The following is a 21,759-nucleotide window of genomic DNA, read 5'->3' as shown; positions in this document are numbered from 1 at the left end:
TATCTATTTAGTTCCAATAACATTCTTATCTTTAGATCTAAGGACTAGTTCCCAAGTGTTATTCTTTTCAATCTGCTCTAATTCCTCTTTATAGCTTTTAAACCTAATAGTCATCTTTACAAGTTTCATCAGCATTCTTAGGTTCAACTAAGAAATTAAACACAATTCTTCACTAACCTTGTTTCTTGTCATAACTCCTTTGTTCACATTTCCAATGATTTGTTCAACAGGGTGATTCTTTGCCACATTTATGTTAGGTGTCACTTGTTCAATTCCTATTTCTGCTCTAGGTTCAGATCTAGGTTATCCTCTCCGAACTTCACCTGGTAATTTAGTCTGCAAATTAGTGTTAGTTACATAAAACAATTCCTTTTCAACATTCTGATTATTAGTCTCTTCATTAGAATTATAATCAAGTATCCTTTCTTGTATTGGAAACTTTTCATCAACTCTCATATTAGCACTTTCAACCATAGTCTTCAATCTTTGCTTAAAACATCTATATGCTTTGCTTTTCAAGGAATAACCAAAAATCTTCTGAAAAGTTTCCTCTTCCGCAATGTCTCGCGACTATCTTTGATAACCTCTTGCAGCTATCTCCCAACCATTACCTTTTTTCATGCGGCCATCACGTGAGCTTGGTGACTATTCTAGTTGTCAGATTGCTGCTGTTGTTATCATCGTTGTCCCATGCCCATTGTTTTGTTTCCTTCCTTCTACCTTTTGCGGTTGTTGGGAGTGAATTTGTCTGCCTGTAGTCATCGTCACTTTGATCCTCACTCCTTACAAACGGTATTTACAATTTCGTTTAGTTTTCATCTTTAGTCCATTGTTATTGTGTTGCTTGCTTGGTCATTTTTTTTCTTGGACTTTGGATTCAAGTTGCAGACAATGTTTTCTTGGACTCGAGCTCTTTTCTTTGTTTTCTCACTTATTTATAGTGACGGGGGCTATTGTTGGTGTGTGGTGTTTGTTTGTTCCCTATTGTTCCCTTTGCCTTTTTTTGCGGGGTCCTCTTTGTTGTGGCTGGTTGGGCAGTTTTGCGGTTGCTAGTGTGGTGTTGTTTGTATGCGCTTTGTTTACAAGCTCCTTTGGTTCTCTTCCTGGGAGTGTTTTCCTTCTTAGGTCTTCAACACTCCTTTTTATGGGTGAATTGCTTCATTGGTGTTGATTGTGGGCTTTTGTCTTGTTGTGGTCTATTTCTCTGACAGTGCCTATTTTCTGTTGTCGAGTGACATTGTGCTTGTTTTCTTGGCTTCTTCTGACAACTTTTTTCGTGTTTGGTTTCTCCTAGGTTCAATTTTTGCAGGTGGTTATTCATGGAAACCCAAGCTGCCTCCATTGGTCCAATTTTCACCATTCTCATGTACCAAAGATTGGCGGATCAAGTAGCAAAACTTGAGATAAAAAACTCCATCCTTAAAGACAATGCTAATTCTTTAACAAGTCTGCTTGCTGATTACAAACTTATGTTGGAGTCAAATACATTACAAATCTCTGACATTTCTTTTAAGCTTTCAACAACATCGGATATTGTTGCCCACAATACCACATTTAATTCCAACAAAGTGCAAGCTTCTGGTATTAAAGATATCATCTCTAAGCAATTTGAGCTTGACAACAGGTAAAACTCCCTCAAAATTGATATCGAATAACAACTTAACTCCTAAGCTTCCATCTGTAACAACAACAATTTGGCACCTTTGTTGGGAGTTGAGGAATTGGTGCAAGCGAAGCTGGCAAACGAAATGGTAAGACATGCACGCAAGCTCAACCTGCAAGTTTGGGGTCTTTTTGCTCTCACCAATGATCCTCTTTTAGTGGATTATTCCTTTCTCAGCAAGTAACTTGACCTTATTGACATTATAATGGGTAGGGCCTAGGTTGGGCACGACAACACCCTCTTCCTCCGTTTTAGCTCACTCAATGATCGCCTTTGGGCTCTTAGGGTGAAAAATAATTTTTTTCCTCTTCCTTCTAAGATTTATCTTGATGAGGACCTCACCAAGTGTTTAGTTGTAGAGTTGAAACACTCCAGGGGTTTAATGGATGAGGCTAGGCGTATATGAAGTGGGTAGTTATCAGGAACCTCAACCATATTATTTGAGACTCCTCTCCCCTGAGGTGGGACTTGAGGGCGATCGTCAACGCCAAATGATGGTCAGGGGGCAATTGGGCATGGAGGAGCCTTAGAGCTGCTCACTATGTGTCAACTATTGGAATGACAATGACACTCTGTGGTCCATGTTGGGTCTTCTTCATGATGCTATGGTTTCGAGGAAGATCATTATGATCATCGAGACACAAAGAGCCCCATCTGCATTTTTCTTGGCACCCATGGGTTCCATTAGTTGTCTTCCTTCAGAGATGAGGTCAAGCATTAGGCTCGGTCAGGGGGTCTAGTGGGGTTGTCTATTTGGTCAAAAACTATCTTTTGTGTACGATCTTTGTCGCTCACTTTGACATTGCTACTAGATCCATGTAGATCCACATCGACCAGATGGTGACACATTGCAGGGACATTTTCATCATAGTTTGATACTTTTGGTCGACATCGTCATCCTATAATATACATAGTGTGTATTCGAGGTACCTATTTGGTGACTCGTGTGACTACATTGCACAGCTAGCCATGGGAGACATCATCTTTGTCAAGGATTTAATTGCTGATACCAATGATTACGAGACATCTCTCCAACACCGTGCGATTGATTCTCTTTGTACTTTGAAGTTAGACTAATTGACTTGGCCTATAGCGGTCTTCAAAGGATAGGGATGGACCTTCCACTTGGTACGACCATCATCTTCTGCAAATATCTTAAGTCATTAGACCTAGTCATCCTGAATGGCCTTTCTAACTTCCTTGATTCCAATCAGTTCACTTGTTGGCCCCACTAGGGGTTGGGGGGGGCTAGTGTGGTGGACTACACCCTCTCCTGGCCATCTTTTATTCTCGCCATTAGCCACTTTGCCATATCTCATCTCTCTAGCCAATCATGTGCTCCTATTTTTTTTGTTTAGGCCTCCTCTTAACACCCTCCCCCCTCGGAGTAGCCTCTCACCCATATGTCCATCTCCTTCGTCAATAGCGACCGCAACATCATCTCCCACCTTAGGCATATCCTCCCCCTTGACTCCCCTGCCTCTGTTGGTTGCGCTTCCTCCCTTTTTGACCAACTTGCCTCCATGCTTTGGGAGTCGGCCGTCCTCACTTTCCCTCACCACTCTATCCCCGTCTACCCTAGTCCCAAATTGCCAAAGAACTTGCCCCAGAAACTAGTGGTACAATGAGGATTATAAGTCCTTCACCATTTGGTTAGCATGGCCCTTCCCACCCCCTCCCCCTTGCTCACCCATTTGAGAAGCTCTCATCATCATGTCCTTCACAAAAAGGTCTTCTCCCTTTCATAGTGTAAATCCCTTTGTGCCTTGCTTTTGTAGTCCCCAAAGTATTTTTGGCGTACCCTCTTCCCATGTCATCCCCCCTTTGCTTCGGACCATAGTTCCTTGGTCCTTCACACATTCACTCTCTATGATATCCTTGGCTACGCTCTCATATCACCATCCCTCACCCCATTGCTATATTTTCGTGTTCTCCAACATCTCCAAAGTTGTTAGGCCCATGAACAGTAGCATGACAACTAATGAGGAAGGGTTCTAGGCAAAATCCTTTAAGCTTGGCATGATGATTTTGTGCCCCTTCCTCACGATTCTCTTCAACAAAGTGATTTGCACTAGGTTCCCCTGGTAGAAAGTGACGTCCACTGAGATAACTTGGGGTGGGGTGGGGCATGGTAAATCAAGTGTGTCCTCAAAACAACTTTTTATTAACTTTATCAAATCTGAAACATGTAAACAAAAGTTGCAACAATAGAAAGATAACCATGCACAATAACACCAGATATGTTAACTAGTGAAACCCTTGATCAGAGGGAAATCCCTGGTGGGAATGATGCCCACAAGATGATGCACTAATATAAAAGTTTCTTGTGAAAGGATGGACTCTGTTAGGAGCCAATGAAATACAGTTAGTACATACGAGTCCCTATTAGGAGACTTTGAATCCCTATTAGGAGATTCTAACCTTGTTAGGAATTGAAAGGAGGACAACTTAACCCACTGTTCAAATAGCCTCAGTCTGTCTTCACTAAACAGTCTTGAGGATAACATACACCTATTCTTGAACTGACTAAACAACAACTTTTTTGCCAATACAGTTCTTGTGAAGCTCACACTACATCCTCAACATGAATCTTTGCTTTGATCATACATAATTCGCATGCAAAGCTCACATAAACAATAACCATCCACACTGGATACCATAGAAACTTTACCACAAGGAAACAAATTTTCCTTTATACCAAGTCCTAAAACAAGTATTGAGTCGACCTTGAGGCTTTCTCAATTTACAATAAATAATATAGAACCTCATTAAGATATTACAATACATGTTACAGTACAATTTACACCTTCCTCAAAGATATTTGCAATAGTCGACTCATAGGAAACAATATGCTGAACAAACTTCATAAGTCGGCTCAAACCACATATCCGATTTCTCCATCTAGAACATAGCATACTGAACATGTCTCCGACCATCCTCTAAATGCGCCGAACATAATTCCACCTCAGCCAAAAGTTACAACTGATTTACCAGTATCCGCTTTCCAGAAATTCTATTTGAAAGCTACCTCCAGAAAACCTTGCATAACTTTGTCATAATTACTTAGGTCTTTCTGTGCACATAATTGTAGCATCTATACACGTCTGAATATATGTCTAAGAGCACACGACCCAACTCATTGACCATTGACCTCACCAAATGCACCTATCTGTGCAACTCAAAAAATCTTCACTAAATAAGGTGTATGTTGACATCAATGACAATCACTGTCATGAATGCAACACATAGACACTGAATCTTGTCTCCAACAATGCTAACATACTCCCCCATAGGAACACCATCAGCATTCATGCTAACAAACATATCATATATCGATCAATATGACTCCATTCAAGGCTTTGTATGGGTATGATGCTTTATCTTTTGTTGATCTTGCCTTTGAAAATAGTAATGTGTCCAAATTACAAAATTGGCTTCAAGAATGTCAAGATAGTTTAAAAGAACTTAAGGAAAACTTGCGAACTGCACAAAATTAACAAAAATTTTATGCAGACAAGAAACATAAATGTACCAAGTGCAATTTTGAGGAAGGCGAGTTGGTGTATCTTAGATTGCAGCCATTCGTCAGTCTTCACTCGAATGCAGTTGAACTGAGAAATTGAAGCATCGTTTCGACAGTTCTTATCAGATTGTCAAAAGTCTAAATGGTTCAGTAGCATATGAACTAAACTTACCAGAAGGAAACTGAATACATAATGTCTTTCATGTATCTTGTCTCAAAAAGGTGTTAGGCCAACAAGTGGCAATATCTGAAGATTTATCCCCATTAGATGAAGGGAAGTTAACCTTGGTTCTTGAAAAGATCTTGGACTTGGACACTCGAGAAAAGCAATTGTGCAACAGGTCTATCAAAGAATATTTGATTCAGTGGAAGAATCTACCAATATAGGGGCTACATGGGAAGGTGAATTGGTGTTACAACATCCTAATTTACGGTTGCTTATGGGCAAGCATCTTGGGAAAGGGGAGATTTGTAATGATCCTCCAGGGTTGTCTTTCTAAAGACAACATAAAACATATATAATAAATAGTAATTATTTAATATTTGCTTAATATTTTCAAAAGCTTATATTAAATAACTATTAAATTGAATTGAAATTATTTCATAAATTAACTATTATTAAATAAATTATTCCCGTATTCAGTCGCACACGTTGCACATAGGAACAAGAGAAAACCTTAATAAGTTACCAGTTCGAGGCTCGGTACAGACAAGATTGGAATTAATACAAAGTTTTGATTTTGGAAGTATCTGTTGAATAAAGAAATTGAAGATAGTTGATTCCTTCCGTCAGTTTCCACAACTGGCCTAGTGGAGAATACGGATGGAGACATTTGGAGAAGATAGAGAGGGATTGTCTCATTGGAAACAACGATTTGTTTATCTGGCCTCTATACGTGTTACACGACTCACGACCACGCTATTGAAGTAAGGAAGTAATCAGGAAAACAATCATCAAAGGAGTTTGTCCTATACTGTGGGATAGCAGTCATCATCAGGCACAAGGAAGTCTGAAATATCTCGGTTAAGCAAGTGTTTCTATGTATCGGGCGAAGACTACACCACATGAAGGAGGCAATAAATATTCAGCCGGAATTAGTTTCGTGATTGGAATGAATGCACGGAGATATATCTTGTCGTAACATCCGTGCTTACTGTTGTTCTGTGCGGAAGTAGATCTCTTGTACATGAAACAGAATTTATCACCTTGACTGGAGAAAGAATATATTTGCCAGAGTAGAACTCAGTGCTAGGTTAAGGCATCATTCCCAAGAATTATACAAACGGCGACTATATTCTTGCAAGAAAGTGGACATGATTAATGTCCAAGACATAATATTTGCTGTTGTATTGTATTACGAATTTCCAACAGGAGTAACTGCATTGCAAACTGAAGGAAAACTTGACAGCATCGTGTATCATCTTCTGAGTTAAACCAGTTTAACACAAGCTGATATACCAGGTGCATATCGTTTACATTCTGTATGGTGCTAATAAATTGTGTCAATACGTTCAGTGTTCCCAGATTTTAATTAACTGTTCAATATTTCTTATTAAGGTTAAGAACTTTTGGCCTCACTGCATTTAATAGAATTTACATTCAAGTATAAATTAGAGAGGCCTGGAGTTTTATTAGAGAAGTTTGAAATTTTACATAGACTGAAGGAAATCGAGACTACCTAATTGCATTATTGACCATTAATTATTTATAAATATTAAATATTATTCTAACATACTGAATCCTCTTCTTCCTTCACTGATATCATTTTCTTGAGTTGCACCTTGTTGCCTTGAAGTCTAAAAACACTTCCAAATGTTTTCATGAAAATTTCTATCGTTTTAATCATTTTTAATTTGTAAAGTTGCTCACTAGCTTTTGCTGTTTTCAGGTTATTCTCAAATCCGAGTTGGTGACTATGTGCTAAATATTAATCCAATTATTATTGCATGTGTATAGTTTTTAATTTTTAGAGCATCTGATTTATAGATAAATTTTCAGTAATAGTCCCTTTAAAAACTAAGGCATCCTGGTCAAGGAAATGGATTTTGAATTATCTTATTATACTTTATTCTTGCTGGTTTTTCTGTAAAAGGGCATATGCAGTATGTTAAATATGAAGTCAATTTACATGAAAAGATCTATCTTATGATAATGTTTGCGATACAGATGCAAATATAATCAGCTTGCTTCCTGGGAGCCGGGTGCAAGAAGTTGATCGTATGCTACCTATATTTGGCCATGCTTTGGAGGAATTGAAAGACAATTTTAATGACCTAACTGCAGCTATTCCAGTTGCTCCAAATCGACAAGTTGCAAGGTCTGTCAGAAAAATTACTGAAAGGTGGACTGTACCTGTTGTTGTACTATCTGGAGAATCCTTAGAATCAATATACAATGCTTTTGATGTATGTATATTCTGGTTTCCTTGTTGAATGCTCGTAGTATATAAGAAGTTGCTTTCTCCAACACTTGTGTAGTTATGTGGTCAGTGTTGAAATCTATAAACCATCCTAAATGGCCATTAATATTAATTTAGGTCACTATGAATATCATATTGTACAGCAAGCACTACCAATGGCTGGGGAAAGATTTTCATAAATGAGGCATATAATTATTTTATACTGAAGATTGTGGCACTTTTACTATTTTGCTTCCATCATTATCAAGAGTAATAACTTACACCTTGCTAAAATCAAATACATCCTCATTTACAGAGTGAAATCAAATCCTAAGAGTTTCTATCATCACATTTGATTGAGGAGTTACCTCTGGAATGTCTTGAATCTAACTTCCAAAGCCAATTATTGGTGACATTAGTGTGTAGATTTGTCCTTATAGGAACCAAGATTAAATGAATATTACATGAGAGAGATCATCTCCTCTAATTAGGGAAGCTCACTTATTGTAAAAATAATTTCAAATCACAAATAACATTTAGAATATTCACAAGTATTGATTTCGGATTGCCACCATGCAACAAAAAATTAAAATATTAGGAAAATAGTGTCTCAACATTGCAATACTAAAAGGCCCCTCTTGATACATGAGTGATGGGGGTTTGGGAGTGTCTTGACCATTTATCATTAGATCGTAGGTCCAACATAGGATGTTTTTGTGCCATTTATGGGTGGTTTTAGTTTATGGTTTTGTAATACTGTTCAATGGTTTCATATTTATATATTAGGCATGTTAGAGGTATTATGATGTATTTGTATGAATTTGATAGCTCTTGAGCTACCTACGGATTTCTATTTGTGATACTAATATGTAAAGACCTCAAGGTCTATATTGTATAAATCTTTGTGCTTACTTCTATTAAATTAAATAACAAACTGATTGCACAATCTAGATGCAGAACAAGAAAAATTTCACCTTTAAGGGTCACCAAATTGCTCATAGATCATTCAGATAGTTAATAGTGCTGACACAGATTTAGAGCATCAATAAACAAGCTTAACATAGAAGCTGCAAATTCAGGAATCAAACATACATAAAACTAATATAGAATCTCTTAACAACAATAGTTTAAGCTTATAGATTACACAGATTTCTTGGGGATTACATCCCAAGATACAACGTTCTCAAGGGAAAAACAAATAACAAAATAAATGTGGTGTTGGGTACAACCGAACTGATTGGTGGGTCAGGGATTGTGTCCTTCCTCACCTGGGCGCTGAGATTGTTGCTCAACTCCTTGTGTGCTTTGAGACAAAAGCAAAATATTCAACATACCAAAACACAAAGTAGAATCTTCAACATATTCCCACTTGGGGCGGCACATTAATTTGAAGAGCAAGGAAAGTAAGCAATTTGAATGTATTCGGTGAAGGGATGCTAGTTTGTAAAGAGGCAAACCCACAGTTAGTAGAGAGTTGGCTGAAGTTTGTATAATTTTGCCCAACATCTACAAATTTCACAATAAAACCTCTACATACTAGATGTTTTCAATGTATAATAAATATGGGAACTTGTGTCTCAAATTGGTGCAAGGGCATCTTGGGTGTAAGGGCAATCTTGTATCACTCAAAAATATTTCTATTTCTATTTGTCTTTTCAATAAGGGCTATTTCAGTGTAGAGTTCTTGTTTGTGGAAGCTTGTTATTTTTAGTAAGTTGGTCGTGTGAGCTCAGAATGTTCTAATTTCATAGGTGGAGGTTCCTCTTAGATATATTAGCCTACTAGATGAGTTTCATTGCTATATCATATGTATTAGTGAAGTTATTGAAGATTTACGATATGAATTTTTGGTATTAAAACTTCATGCTCAGTTTTGAAGGCCTAACCTTGAATTTTTGAAATGAGGTCAAACCTTGAATAATGGACGATTGCGCTATCTACCGTTGTGGAACAAAAGCTATTGTTTCCAAAAAGGGGTATAATAGCCAATCAAGTCAATGCTTTGTAAGTTATGGTCTCTAGAAGTTGGGCCATCCGGAACGTAATTTGTAAATTGTCTTGAGACAATTCTATGTAATAAAGTGTAATAAAAAAAATATAATTTGAGGTTGGTCAGCCTCAAGAGTTAGGGCTAAGTATCTAGAACCTTATTGGGCAGTGGAAAATGGCTATATAAGGAAGACCCCTAGGTTTTCGAGGGCAGTTCTAGGTGGTTCTTCGCAGCTTTGTATTGCTGAAAATATTGTAAGGAAGGCACCCATGTGGGTTTGCATATTGTATATCTGAATTATATAATTGCACGCTTGTGGAGATAATAAGAAGCCCATATTTTGTTCTGGCAAATTGTTGTTGTTGATCTATTTTCTGTTGTGTGTTTGTGGTATTAATGGGAGCACCCTTCATCAGAAATATGATAACTTTTCTCCCTCAATCAAAACTGTTCTGTAGTATCAGCAATCTGTTGTTCAAATCGATGGAACAATCCCACTAGATCAAACTCAACTTTGTTACAATATCACTGTCATAATTTATCTGATAAACTTCTGATTAATCATGCAACTGAGTGGTGAACATATAGATACTATCAAAGAAATTGGTAGACTTTAAAATCTGAATAATCTATGTATTTAATTGCATATTATTAAGCTGTATTATAAAATTAGCAGAGAGAAGATGATTGTTATTAACACCTCTGTGGTCAATGTGCCTGTGAACATTTCTCATCCGTTTCAGTGACATACTAATGCTGCTGTGTATATCCTTTGTATTCTTCTACGAGTACACTGCCTTTCTAAGTCTCAGTTCTTCACCATGTGTTCTTCATTATACAGCTGCAAAGTCTATGTTCAGCGTTAATTTCTTTTGTCTCACATCTTTCATTTTAATTATATCGCAGTTGTAACCACCCTGTGTGGCTAATTAAAATTAAACATGTCTCTTGTAATTGTAAACAATACTCAACAGTTTGTAACGTTGTGACATTCCAGTTTAAAAGCCAAATTGCCACCATAGAATGTACTAAGGAAATAATAAACGATAATTGGAAATGCATATTAAGACTTGTATCAAGTCTCAGTCTATAAAAAATATGATTCATCCTGTGCTGATGTGTTATTGGAAGAAAACCATTTGTCGTCTGCTGAGAAATACCTGGACACCTATCAAGCTGGTAGACTCTCCAACATGGCTTATTTTGTTTATCTTATTCATACATGGATGACATTAGTTAAATTCCGACAACCTCTCGAAGAAATAACCTGTGTGCTAAGTAGCCGGACCTACATTTTACTTGTCTTCCAAATAAGACAAAAAAATGTGTACAAATGGCATTGAATTGAACAAACAGATACAAAACATGAAGACTCCTTAGTCACATGTGAACACTGCTTTCAAGTTCTAGATTGCCAAACAAATACCTTTGTTACATCTCCCGATTGCCAAATTTGTGGCATGGTGCTTTTGAGTGTTTGCCAGCATTCAAATTAATGCTTTTGACATCAATGAATCTCAACAGTATGAAGTGGACATTATCATGCCAAAAACATCTCACTTCTGTGTTGCTGTAAGTTATGCTATTGCAATCTGAAAAGTTGTTTGTTCTTTTTATGGGAATGGTTAAGCTTAAAGGAATTTTGTATTGAGAATTGGCTTGGAATCTTTCAGTGGTATCATAGCTAGATTCCTGTATTTTAGTGGGAATTGTGGATGAGTGTCATAGGATTTCTCACACAAGACGAGTTGGGTTATAGGAATTCCTTAGGATTTTTCATGGAATCAGATCAAAATTGTGCAACCGCTTAGGAATGTCATCAAAATTTAATCGATGCTTAGAGATAACTTGAGCAAAACTTATATCAGATTCTGGCAACTAACTTATACAACTCCATCTTGCAGGTTGGAAATCAGACTTAGGAATCTTTAGCTTGAAACAAGAGATCATTTGCACTCATCACTTCCCACTTTTCTCAAGAGTTCAATTCCTCACAATACACACCTCTACATTGTCCAAGATTCTACTTCATCCACATCTTAGATTTGCCAAAATTGCTGCCAAGCTAATACCACTCTAACATACCACCAAACCACTAAGCAACAGGCTAAGAAACCAAGCAAAAAAGTGGGGTTCCCCATTTGCAATGGGGCATGTGTGTGTTTACAACACAACACAGAGAACATAACTTTTGAACTGAGCATCTGATTGACAAACCATTTTAAGCGCTAGAAGGCTTGTGATGTGCACTATGAAGCTAATACTTACTACACTGGTTAGAGACACTTTTGGGCCATTTAGAAAGCTCTAAGGCCTTTAAATTGACTTCACAATTTTTTTCAGCAACTTCAAAATTGAAAATTGTAATATCATCATATCTAGACATGATCTTTCTATGTAAATTTACCGGCATCCTTATCTAGCCAAGTTCAAGAAAAATCCATGCTCAAATGTAAATCTACAATAATAGCCACCTTACCTTATTCTCGTTAATCACTGTCAACCAATACTTTTTTGAGGATGAGGATCTCTTATAACCTGAACAGCTTCAACACTAGACACATAGATGCAGTTCCAACTACTAACTAATATAGTTCCTCATCCTTACCATCAGAAGAAAGATTAGTCCTCATATCACAGATGAAATGATTTCTATCTTTTATTTTCTTGCGAGGTGAATATAGTGTCCATTGAATTCTGTCACGTTGTGCGACAAGGCAATACTGATTGTGCATCTATAAATACTGAGAATTTCCACTTAACTTAAATTCAAATGCATGATAAACAATCAGCGCTGTTATGGGCTTATGAAATTTCTTATGGGGCACGTCGTGCATATTTTGTTTCTTTACATCATGTCCATTAGTATAATAAACTCTTGCAAGTAGTCACAATTCTAAGTCATCTTAAAAGGCCTCAATCCCATCCAATGTACAATGTTTTGAAAATGATCAATGCAATTTTATTTCTCAGCTGCAAGATTTGTGCCATTGCAGCAACACCCATTTCTTATAATCATCTTGTGCCACTGCCACCCATTAAATCATCATGGCATTCATATCCTTTTCACATCAATGACCATCTTGGTTTGACATCAATGACAGCATTTCCTACATGGTTTCTGAGTGTCTCAGACTTGCCAAGAGTGGTTTGCCTCCAGACTCACCATGTCTAGGTGAATCATTGCAAGTCTTGTAACTTTGGTTAAAACAAGGAACCTAATTGGATTGTAAAGTTGATCCTAAAAGAATATTTCAGTCACAGCGTCAGTCCCTGCACAGAGATTGTTCATGACATTCTGTTTTATTTCATAGTTTCTTGGATAGGGTTTCCTTTGTGAAAATTTTCTTCACATTATGTACTTTTAAATCTCTACACTTCCACTGGTCTACTTAACTCTACTGACATTGATGCATATGACTACTTTTCCTATACGATTGTTATTTCTGGCCATCTGAGCACAACAATATTCAGGGTTTTATGAAATAATTTTACTAATTTTTCCTATCAAATTTCATGTTCTTTGGGAATAGTGTTTCTCATCCCCTAGGTGTCATTCTATTCAGAAATGTATCACTTTGGAATCTTGGATGCTATTTATGAAACTATGGGTAATGTATTATAAAGACAATGAAAGATCAGCAGCCATGGATTGTATATGGCAATATGCTCTTAATAGCTTCTAAAAGAAAGGGAAGAAGATTTTTTCAAACAAGTTTCAAAATGATTCCATTCTTATGAATTTTCAATTTTTTTTAGTTGGACTTCTTCTGCTGTTCTTTACTGTAGAAAGGTTTTTGTCTGTGGACATTCTTGTTTTTTTTATTGCAACATTCTATCAGGTTTTCAACTAACAGACAACATTTGAAGCATGGATGGATGACACTAAGCGGATCTATATTTTTTTTTATTGACAAGTTGAATGTCTACAGGCAAGCATTGCTGCTGTAAGCACATCAGGCACAGCAATTCTTCAATTGCAACTGGCTCGATTGCCTTGTGTTGTTGCATATCGTGCCAGTCTACTAACGGAGTGGCTGATTCAATTTCGGACCAAATTAAGCTATATATCATTGCCAAATATTCTGATGGATTCTACAGTTCTTCCGGAAGCTCTTTTCTCAGAATGTACCCCCAAAAGACTAGCTAACATGATAAGGTTTCTTCCCTGTTATTCCCATTTTATGTTTTCTGAAAGATGATAATTGAAATGCTAAATTCACTCTTTAAATCTGATATCTTGGTTGGCCGTACCTCACAGTTTGTTGGTTGGATTTAATCATTTGTGAACATGAATATAATATATTGCTCTAAAAAATATATGCAATTTATCTGATAAATATTGTACGGTACAACTTCAAGTCTGAAAAGTAATCTGCCTTTCTGAAGAGCCAATACAAGATATAACAGCACCAAGTTAAGGAATATGAATCTTTCAACCTTTGTGACTCATTTTTTCCTATGGACTGCCTCTGTCTGTCCAACTATCTGTTATTGGTCTGTAATGTGCTTCATATCTGTGCTCATGAGAACCCTTAACAAATTGTAAAATATGCCGAGTAAGTTGTTTTTCTAGAAGTAATGGTTTCTAAATTAAAACCAAAATGGATTGCTATATTTAACTTAAAGGGGATCAAACAGTGATTCAGTAGACCTGTGCACCTTGTTGCTGGTTGACAGTTTTGGCACACAGTTGCTACTATTAATAGGATAATTTTCTACTTGATCAAGATGGAAATATCTGTGCATTGAATGAATGGATCTTATTGAGTTAGAAACACATTCAAGGCTATATATCTGATTTATAAAATGTTAGAAACAGTCCTAAAACATTCTCAAGTCACAGATTCTATTTTGTCAACTCTACACAAAACCTTTTGACAAACAAATACTTGCTTGAAAGTGTTTTTGAATTTCAGTTTTGAATGTTCAACAATGCCGTAGAACATGGAAAACCAGCTAACACATCCAAGCAAGTTAAGAAATATCCATGAAAATGGACCAAACACACATAGACCTGGAGAAACCTTTAAAATGGAAGAACATCCCAGAAGAAAAAGCTTTTGTTGCCCATGTCAAAAATTTCCAATCAATTACAAGTTTTCACAATGTCCAATGAACAAATTGGGGCTATTGAAATATATTGGGGATCTTACAAATTACTGCCAATATTACTATAACAGGGACATACATATGCCTCAGTTTCTATTATATTCATAGATCTAAGATTTATCTAAGCTGCTCCTTAAATTTTTTTTTACCACTTTTATTCAATTCTGATACTTATTCTTCTCATGCTTATCTTCTTGATCATTCCATCTTATTATTCCTTCATGGCTACCTTCTACAAATGAGTCTTCTTCCTTTTATTCCATCCATAATGGAAAGGGTCATAGCTTTGTGTATTGAAAAGATTCAAGTTTTTGTCACCAACTCTCATCTAACCACTGGCTTGAACCGGAAAAATATTTTTCATTGTAGGAAATCGCTGCCCTTTGATAAGCTCTTTAATTTATAACCTGCTTATCTGTGGATTGCAAACATCTTTTATTTATTTTAACTAGCCTAAGGTAAACATTTTAAAGTCTTCAACCATGATTGTAATCGCTGCAATTTCTCTTAATATGGCAGGGATTCAACACCTTGTACCTGTAATTTCGAAGGAGCAATATTTAATTGAATAATTTTCTGCTGTCAGAATCTCCTTTTAATCATGGTTTTTGAACTAATTACAATTCTGTTATCCTGATTTTTCCTCTTGGAGCTGTCTGGGGATATTTGTTGACTACTTGCTGCTCATAATCTTGGTGTCATCAGTAAATTATGTTTTCAAGACACAGAATAATTGGGAAGATTAAACTCACATGCATATCCTTGTTAATTGCAGGCAACTTGTCCAAAATGAACATCTCCGAAATCAGCAAGCTGTAGCTGCAGAGAAGATATTTAACATCCTTATGCCTCCAGTGAAAGATTTGACTAGAGCATCCTTCCAGTGGATCAATTCATCACAGAATTTACAGAAATCAAAGGCACCGACACCAAGCATGGTTGCAGCTTCCACTGTTTTAAGCTTGATTAAATGGAAATAAGATTGTACACCTCTAATTCTTGATGTTTTATCTGTAGATGTTATACAAATTTATTTCAGCAAAGAAACTTTTTGATTGTGCTCAATTGAATAATATCTGTCTCTTTCTTTATTAAGGTGGTAGCCATATGATTCTTTGTCTCTTAAGTTCACATTCTCACTAAAGTATTGATGAACCTGATATTTGTAAATTGTGTTTCGAAAGTGAATGAAGATGGAGCTCCAAGTTTATTCCAAGATAACTTGTAATCAGAGGTAATTAATTGAAAACCATCAATGTATACCCTCTTTGTGCGCAGTTTGTGGTACAATAGAGGAAGCGTTCAGGAAAAGTGTACTGAGGACCATCTGTTTTTAGAAAGAGAAATATCATTGAAATTTTTATGACAATTAGCTTGAGAGAAGTTTTGAAAGTAAATGGTACTTGGAATTTGCAGTACCACTGTTCATTATTTTTTATTATTTAAGCAGCCTAGCAAGAGGGCTGACCCTTACACCACCACAGCCCAAGGGCTGTCCAGAACAACTATTTACAACAAGGTCAAGAAAAAGCTGTTAACACTCGACTAGCAACACAACTACTAAGCCACATTAAGAATGTGTAAACAACTCACCCACAACCTGGGGAGGAGAGTTAAGAGTCCACAAAGTGATTTTTCTTTTGCCTGCAGACAACCATTTAGGCGATACTTTCAGTTGGGTCCCCATGAAAAGTGGAAGGTGGCAGAGCCCTCTTCAAAAAGAATCAGTGAAAGGAACAAAGTGCAAACAACTTTCTATCTCAATAGCCAAGGGTTGATGACAACCAAGCGCAGCAGCTGTGAAAGAAGGGTCCATGCAGCCAGAGGGCTCTGCATCAACAGCAAGAGGTGGGGTTGGATCCACCAGGTCAGGGGAGGCCAATTCGGTAGAAGTGTCACCCTGTGAGGAGCCATCATCAGCTTGTGAAGAGGTGGCATTCTAGGTACCTCAATGTAATAAAACTAATATGATAAATTTTGGAAAAAAAATAATGTGATTGTTTTTCTTGGTAAAAGATGGCATTAACAATTAAAATAAAATCTCAAATTGTAGAGGTAAATGCATAATGAGTTTTTATTATTATAAGGATTTTGGTATAAATTATAAAGATTTTTCTTGTGGAGGATAGAAGTGCATACGCCCACCTTTTAAGCAGTTTGTCGTTGTTGTAAAAATGGTGTTGCAATGCTCAATTCACGTAAGGTTTGCACATTAAATAATCCTAACCCTCTATCATAAATTTGAATGTCATTTTCTTTGTTTAGACAGGATCAATTTTATTCCTTGGGATTTCTACTACTATTCACATGCTCTATCATAATTTGAGAGCATTGGTGGTTAACAATCTAAAAATATTCACCGTGTTTTGAGTGAGATTCTAGCCGACCAATGTTCTAGGTAGACCATATCTTACCACATCACAATTCATCCTATTACACATCCCTTGACCACCTTTGATTATTGGAATGTGGGTATATTTTTATATGTTAAAGTTATTGCATAATAGGAGAAGTGATTGGGTTAGGAGAAATGGCGGTTACATAATATGGGTTCTCAAAATTCACTGGTGGGAGAATTTGTCTTCATAATTTCAAAGTCCCTTAAGGGTGGTGAATGTTAGTCACTAAATAAAGTTAGGAAATATAACACTGCAAAATATCATGTATTTATGAGGATGTTAGGCGATAATAGCTTTGATAAGTGATGAGAACGTATGTTATTAAACCTAGGGGAATGTAATGTCTTTTTATGATGAGGGTGGGGGGCTTCTTCCATACTTAATTCTTATAGATTAATTTGGGCTTCTTGACTATGACGATGCATACTACATCACTTGTTGATCCTTCTCAAGGGTCTATTGAGTTCTAGCAAAGGCAAGGATGTTGCCTTATAAGCAAGGTTCACTGATGTGATGACCACTCTCAGCACATTCAAAGTTCCCAAAAGTCCTCACAATGTTGTACAAAAAGTTCCCTGGTTGTTTGAAATTGTGAACATGGGTGTGCATAAGATGTTTTTTATCAAATAATCTATGTACAACATCTTCCTCGGCCAAAGCCTTCAACACATATACCTCCTTTAGTTGAGTGCTTATATTATGTTCAATGTACTTGGATTTGCATTCATTTATCACCACAATTCCCTCCTCCTCTGTGTGATGTTCTATTTTCCCCACCTATTCATTTATTCCTTTGGACCATAGTTTTGTCATTAGTCATGCTAATAAAGGGTGAACATCTTCATGATTTTCCTTTGAATCTTGTTATGTCTTTGGAAAGATCTTGAATTTGGATAATTTGATCCATTTTTAGGATTTGTTTTCTATTGTGTAAGTTAACTTGTGGCTCCTATCTTTGGAGATTTTTTTTCCTCAAGATTTAATTCAGTGCGATTAAACCTTGATTTTATTGTAGAGCACAATGTATGCCCATGAAAAACACAATCCTAAATTGTCAAATCTCCTCCTTTATTCTCAAATTCCTAAGGAGGTCCAAGGAAAAGCATATCCTCCTAGAGAGCATAGCTAGTGAGTTGGTGTAATATAATCTACTTATACTTTGCTCACTGTAGGTTACATGTAGACACAACATGTAATAAATTAGCCTATGGAACATATGGTAGTTTGATCAACAGGTCAAGATACCATCACAAGAATAATTTATAACATTCAATAGTATGTGATTTAACACCATTCATAGTCCCTAGATACTATATACTATTCAACTTTGCATTCTAAATTTCTTTATTGAGGATGGATTGGATGTTCCTCTAATATGCATACTTGTTTGGGATTATTTCTACAATCAGTTGGTCTACACCAAGCTTTTATATAAAGTACATTTTTTTAGCCTCTCTAAATGCATGCTTGAGACAGTTTTCCTCAATTGCCTTCAAACAAAAACACATTTTGTCTATACACACAATGGAGTTTCAACTAGATGCTCTGTATGACAATTCATTGTGCGATCTTGTTGTATTCTCTCCACCCACCCTTCTTTTTACCTCTACAATTTGGGTGGTGGTTATTAAAAAATGAAACATATTATTTGCATTAACATACATAATATCCTTGAAGATGAAATCCTTGTTTGAATCGTTAAATAATTTAATCTACTTAAAAGTGTTTCTACTACATTCCCGTAAGATTAACAATTTTCTTGAGATAACCAATCCGTCTTCGTCAAAAAGTCAAAAAAAATTGTTTGATATTTTCATGGTTTACTAATGTCTAATACATATGGATTACAAGTGCTTCAAGGTAATTGTGATAAGGTCACTCATACTTGTGTGAATGGTCATCTCTCATTTCCGAATACTACCCATGTTTTAGAGTATATGTTATAATCGTTCATTCATATTTGTATACAATGTAAAACTATTTTTTTTATTGTTAATGCAATTAAGTATAATCAACCGAGTGAAAGCAAATAAATTGAAATAACATTGGAAGAAAGTCACTATATAGTATTGTCAAACCTAAAATCAAACCGAAATATTTTGTTAAAGAATTAACCAGAAACCCTAATATATCAATATATTAAATGAAATAAATGAATGAAGAATGAATAATGACAATAAAATTACCTTCATCCACACATCTTGCTTGTCTCTAATGCTCTTTAAAGCTTTCTTTCGGTGAATGATATGTAGCTCACATATTTTGTAGAAAGCGCAAATCACACTATGATCACATGAAAGTTTGAAGATAGTGGTTAAAGGAAAAACAATGAATGATGGTCAAATTTATTGATTGTTCTAATATTGATCAACGATGGGGATTGCTTAGGACAATTTGAAGGACCACTTTCAAGAATCAATGAGAGAAATTGATTGCTTAAAATTAGGAGTTAATTAATTGCTTGTTTTAGTGAATTGAGTGCATGAATTTATTGAGTAGAATGGATTCGTCAAAGAAGAAAATGAGGAAGAAAGAGTAGTAGAGGAGAGAGAAGGAGTTTGAGGAACCACTGTTAGAAAAGTAAAGATTGAATGGTTCACTTTCGAAATGCATAAGGATAATATATAAGGAAGAGTTATCAACTCCTATACCAAGTTGATAATAATGGCCCATTGGATTGAGGCACAACCTTGTAGAAGATCAGAGAAGATGAAAAAAGAAGCATTAAAATAACTCCAATTGTCAGTTCAAAATTTAAAAACTAGAATGAAATTGCAACAGAAGAGATGATGAAACCAAAGAAAATATAGTGTGCATATTGCTCTAGTAAACATCATGCTCAGAATGACTATTCAAAAGCACAAGGGAGATTGTTGTAGTTAAAACAACAAAGCCAAATCCAATATATTCTACTATCTAAAAAGAGTATGATATTCATCGAACTAAGGATTGTCCTAACACTTATCTTCTAATTCATAATGGTAGAAGTAATGGTAACCAAGGATGCTACATCCACAATAGTAGTGCCACTGGATGAAATGATGTAGGTTACCACCCTTGTTACCTATTGCACAGAGTTGCATTCAAATTCAAAAAAAACAAAGTTGCCTTCAAATGGTGAAAACCATCACGACACAATGGTTAAAATGTGTTTTTAGGTTAATAATTCAATGAACTTAAAAAATAGGTCATTTAAGCTTTTTCTAATCCTCAAAATGTCAAACCTTGGATTCAATTCCCAATTCCTGTTATCTTGAGGGAAGACTGGTATCCTCATTTTGGGCCAAAATTAGAATTTTGCAATTCTAATTCCTTTTAAAGATTTTCAACCCAAACACCAAATTTTACTAAACTTGATTTTGCATTTTCCAATTCCAATCCAATTCTGTGAAACAAACGGGCCCTAATAGAAGAGGGAGAGGCAGAGGAATGAAAGATAAGAGAAGCAATGATGCAAAATGCTTTAATTGTGGGAAGGTTGGCCATTATTCCACAAAATGCTAAGAAGAGAAGAAGAAATGTGCCTCCTCATGTAGTGTGAAGATGAATTATATATGTACATGTAAGAAGACAAGGCAATTCTTACAAAATGCAACTACAACATTTGGAAGTGATGAGTTGCAGTGATGGCCAAAGTAGTTAAGAGAAAATCTCAGCAAGCAATAATAGGTTGTTAAAGGATGGACATATGGTCATCAATCATCTTTAATGGAGAAAATTTTGCAGAAGAAAAGATGGTGGAAACAAAGAAGAACAAAAAACATAAGGTCATTGTCTTGATTAGTCACGAGACTTACACTAGAAAAAATAAAAAAGAGATTGATGAAGAGTATGAATATTATAGCATGGAAGAAGAAGGAGAACCATAATATTTTTTGCCTACAATAAACATACATGAAAAGATAACAAAAAAAGCCAAGAAACATATTACTCAATTTAAATAAGATGAAGTGATATGCCTCATGAAAGAATGTTACAAGACTTTGCATCTCAAGCGCACTAGAAATACTTAGTGGTTAAGTTGAAACAATTGGAAAAATATTGAAATAAGTATAAACAATAGAAATACTTAGTGGTTAAGTTGAAACAATTGGAAAAATATTGAAATAAGTAGAAACAATAGAAAGCTTACCCTCTAAGGACTTGAATTGGAAGAATGGTCTCTTTTAGTCAAATGTTTATCTCAATAATAATAAACTAGGATGTCATCAATAAATATTAGAACAAAATAATCCTAACAATCCATAAGCATATTGTTAATTAGATTCATAAAAGCTTTTGAACCATTAGTCAACCCAAAATACACTACTATATATTTGTAGCACGACCATATCAAATCCTAAAATTTGTATTGGATACATCTTCCTTGTTAATCGTCAATGGCATCCAAATATGAGACCAATTTCAAAGAACATTGTTTCCCATTTCATCTAATCAAAAAGTTCATCTATCCTTGGAAGAGGATATCTACTTTCCTTAGTTTCCTTATTTAGCTTTCTCTAGTCAATGCACAAGCACAATGTACTTGACCATTCTTCACAAATATGACTAGTGCTCCTCATGGTGACACAATAGATCCAATAAATATCTAGTGTATTAGTTCTTATAGTTGAACCTTAATTCATTTAAATATATTGTGTTCATTTTGTAGGGAATCTTATACTGAGGCTCAA

The 21,759-nt window shown here is 35.8% G+C and overlaps 1 protein-coding gene across 2 annotated transcripts in view; it reads left to right on the top strand.

Annotated features, from left to right (window-relative positions):
- The window catches only part of LPXB (lipid-A-disaccharide synthase B), a 140,505-nt gene extending 124,449 nt beyond the window's left edge, over positions 1-16,056 (top strand). For both annotated transcript variants that reach the window (XM_089818116.1, XM_089818115.1), the window contains exons 6-8: positions 7,354-7,592; positions 13,508-13,734; positions 15,463-16,056. In XM_089818116.1, coding sequence (XP_089674242.1) covers positions 7,354-7,592; positions 13,508-13,734; positions 15,463-15,667 — 671 coding nt within the window. In that variant the 3' untranslated portion in view covers positions 15,668-16,056. The remainder of the gene's footprint in view (positions 1-7,353; positions 7,593-13,507; positions 13,735-15,462) is intronic.
- Positions 16,057-21,759: the final 5,703 nt, after the last annotated feature.

The sequence above is a fragment of the Cupressus sempervirens genome, chromosome 3, assembly GCF_028749045.1.
Source record: "Cupressus sempervirens isolate cs-2001-9-10 chromosome 3, ASM2874904v1, whole genome shotgun sequence".
Classification (NCBI taxonomy): domain Eukaryota; kingdom Viridiplantae; phylum Streptophyta; class Pinopsida; order Cupressales; family Cupressaceae; genus Cupressus; species Cupressus sempervirens.
The sequence above is the reverse complement of the archived record's forward strand: the minus strand, read 5'-3'. Positions and strand labels throughout refer to the sequence as shown.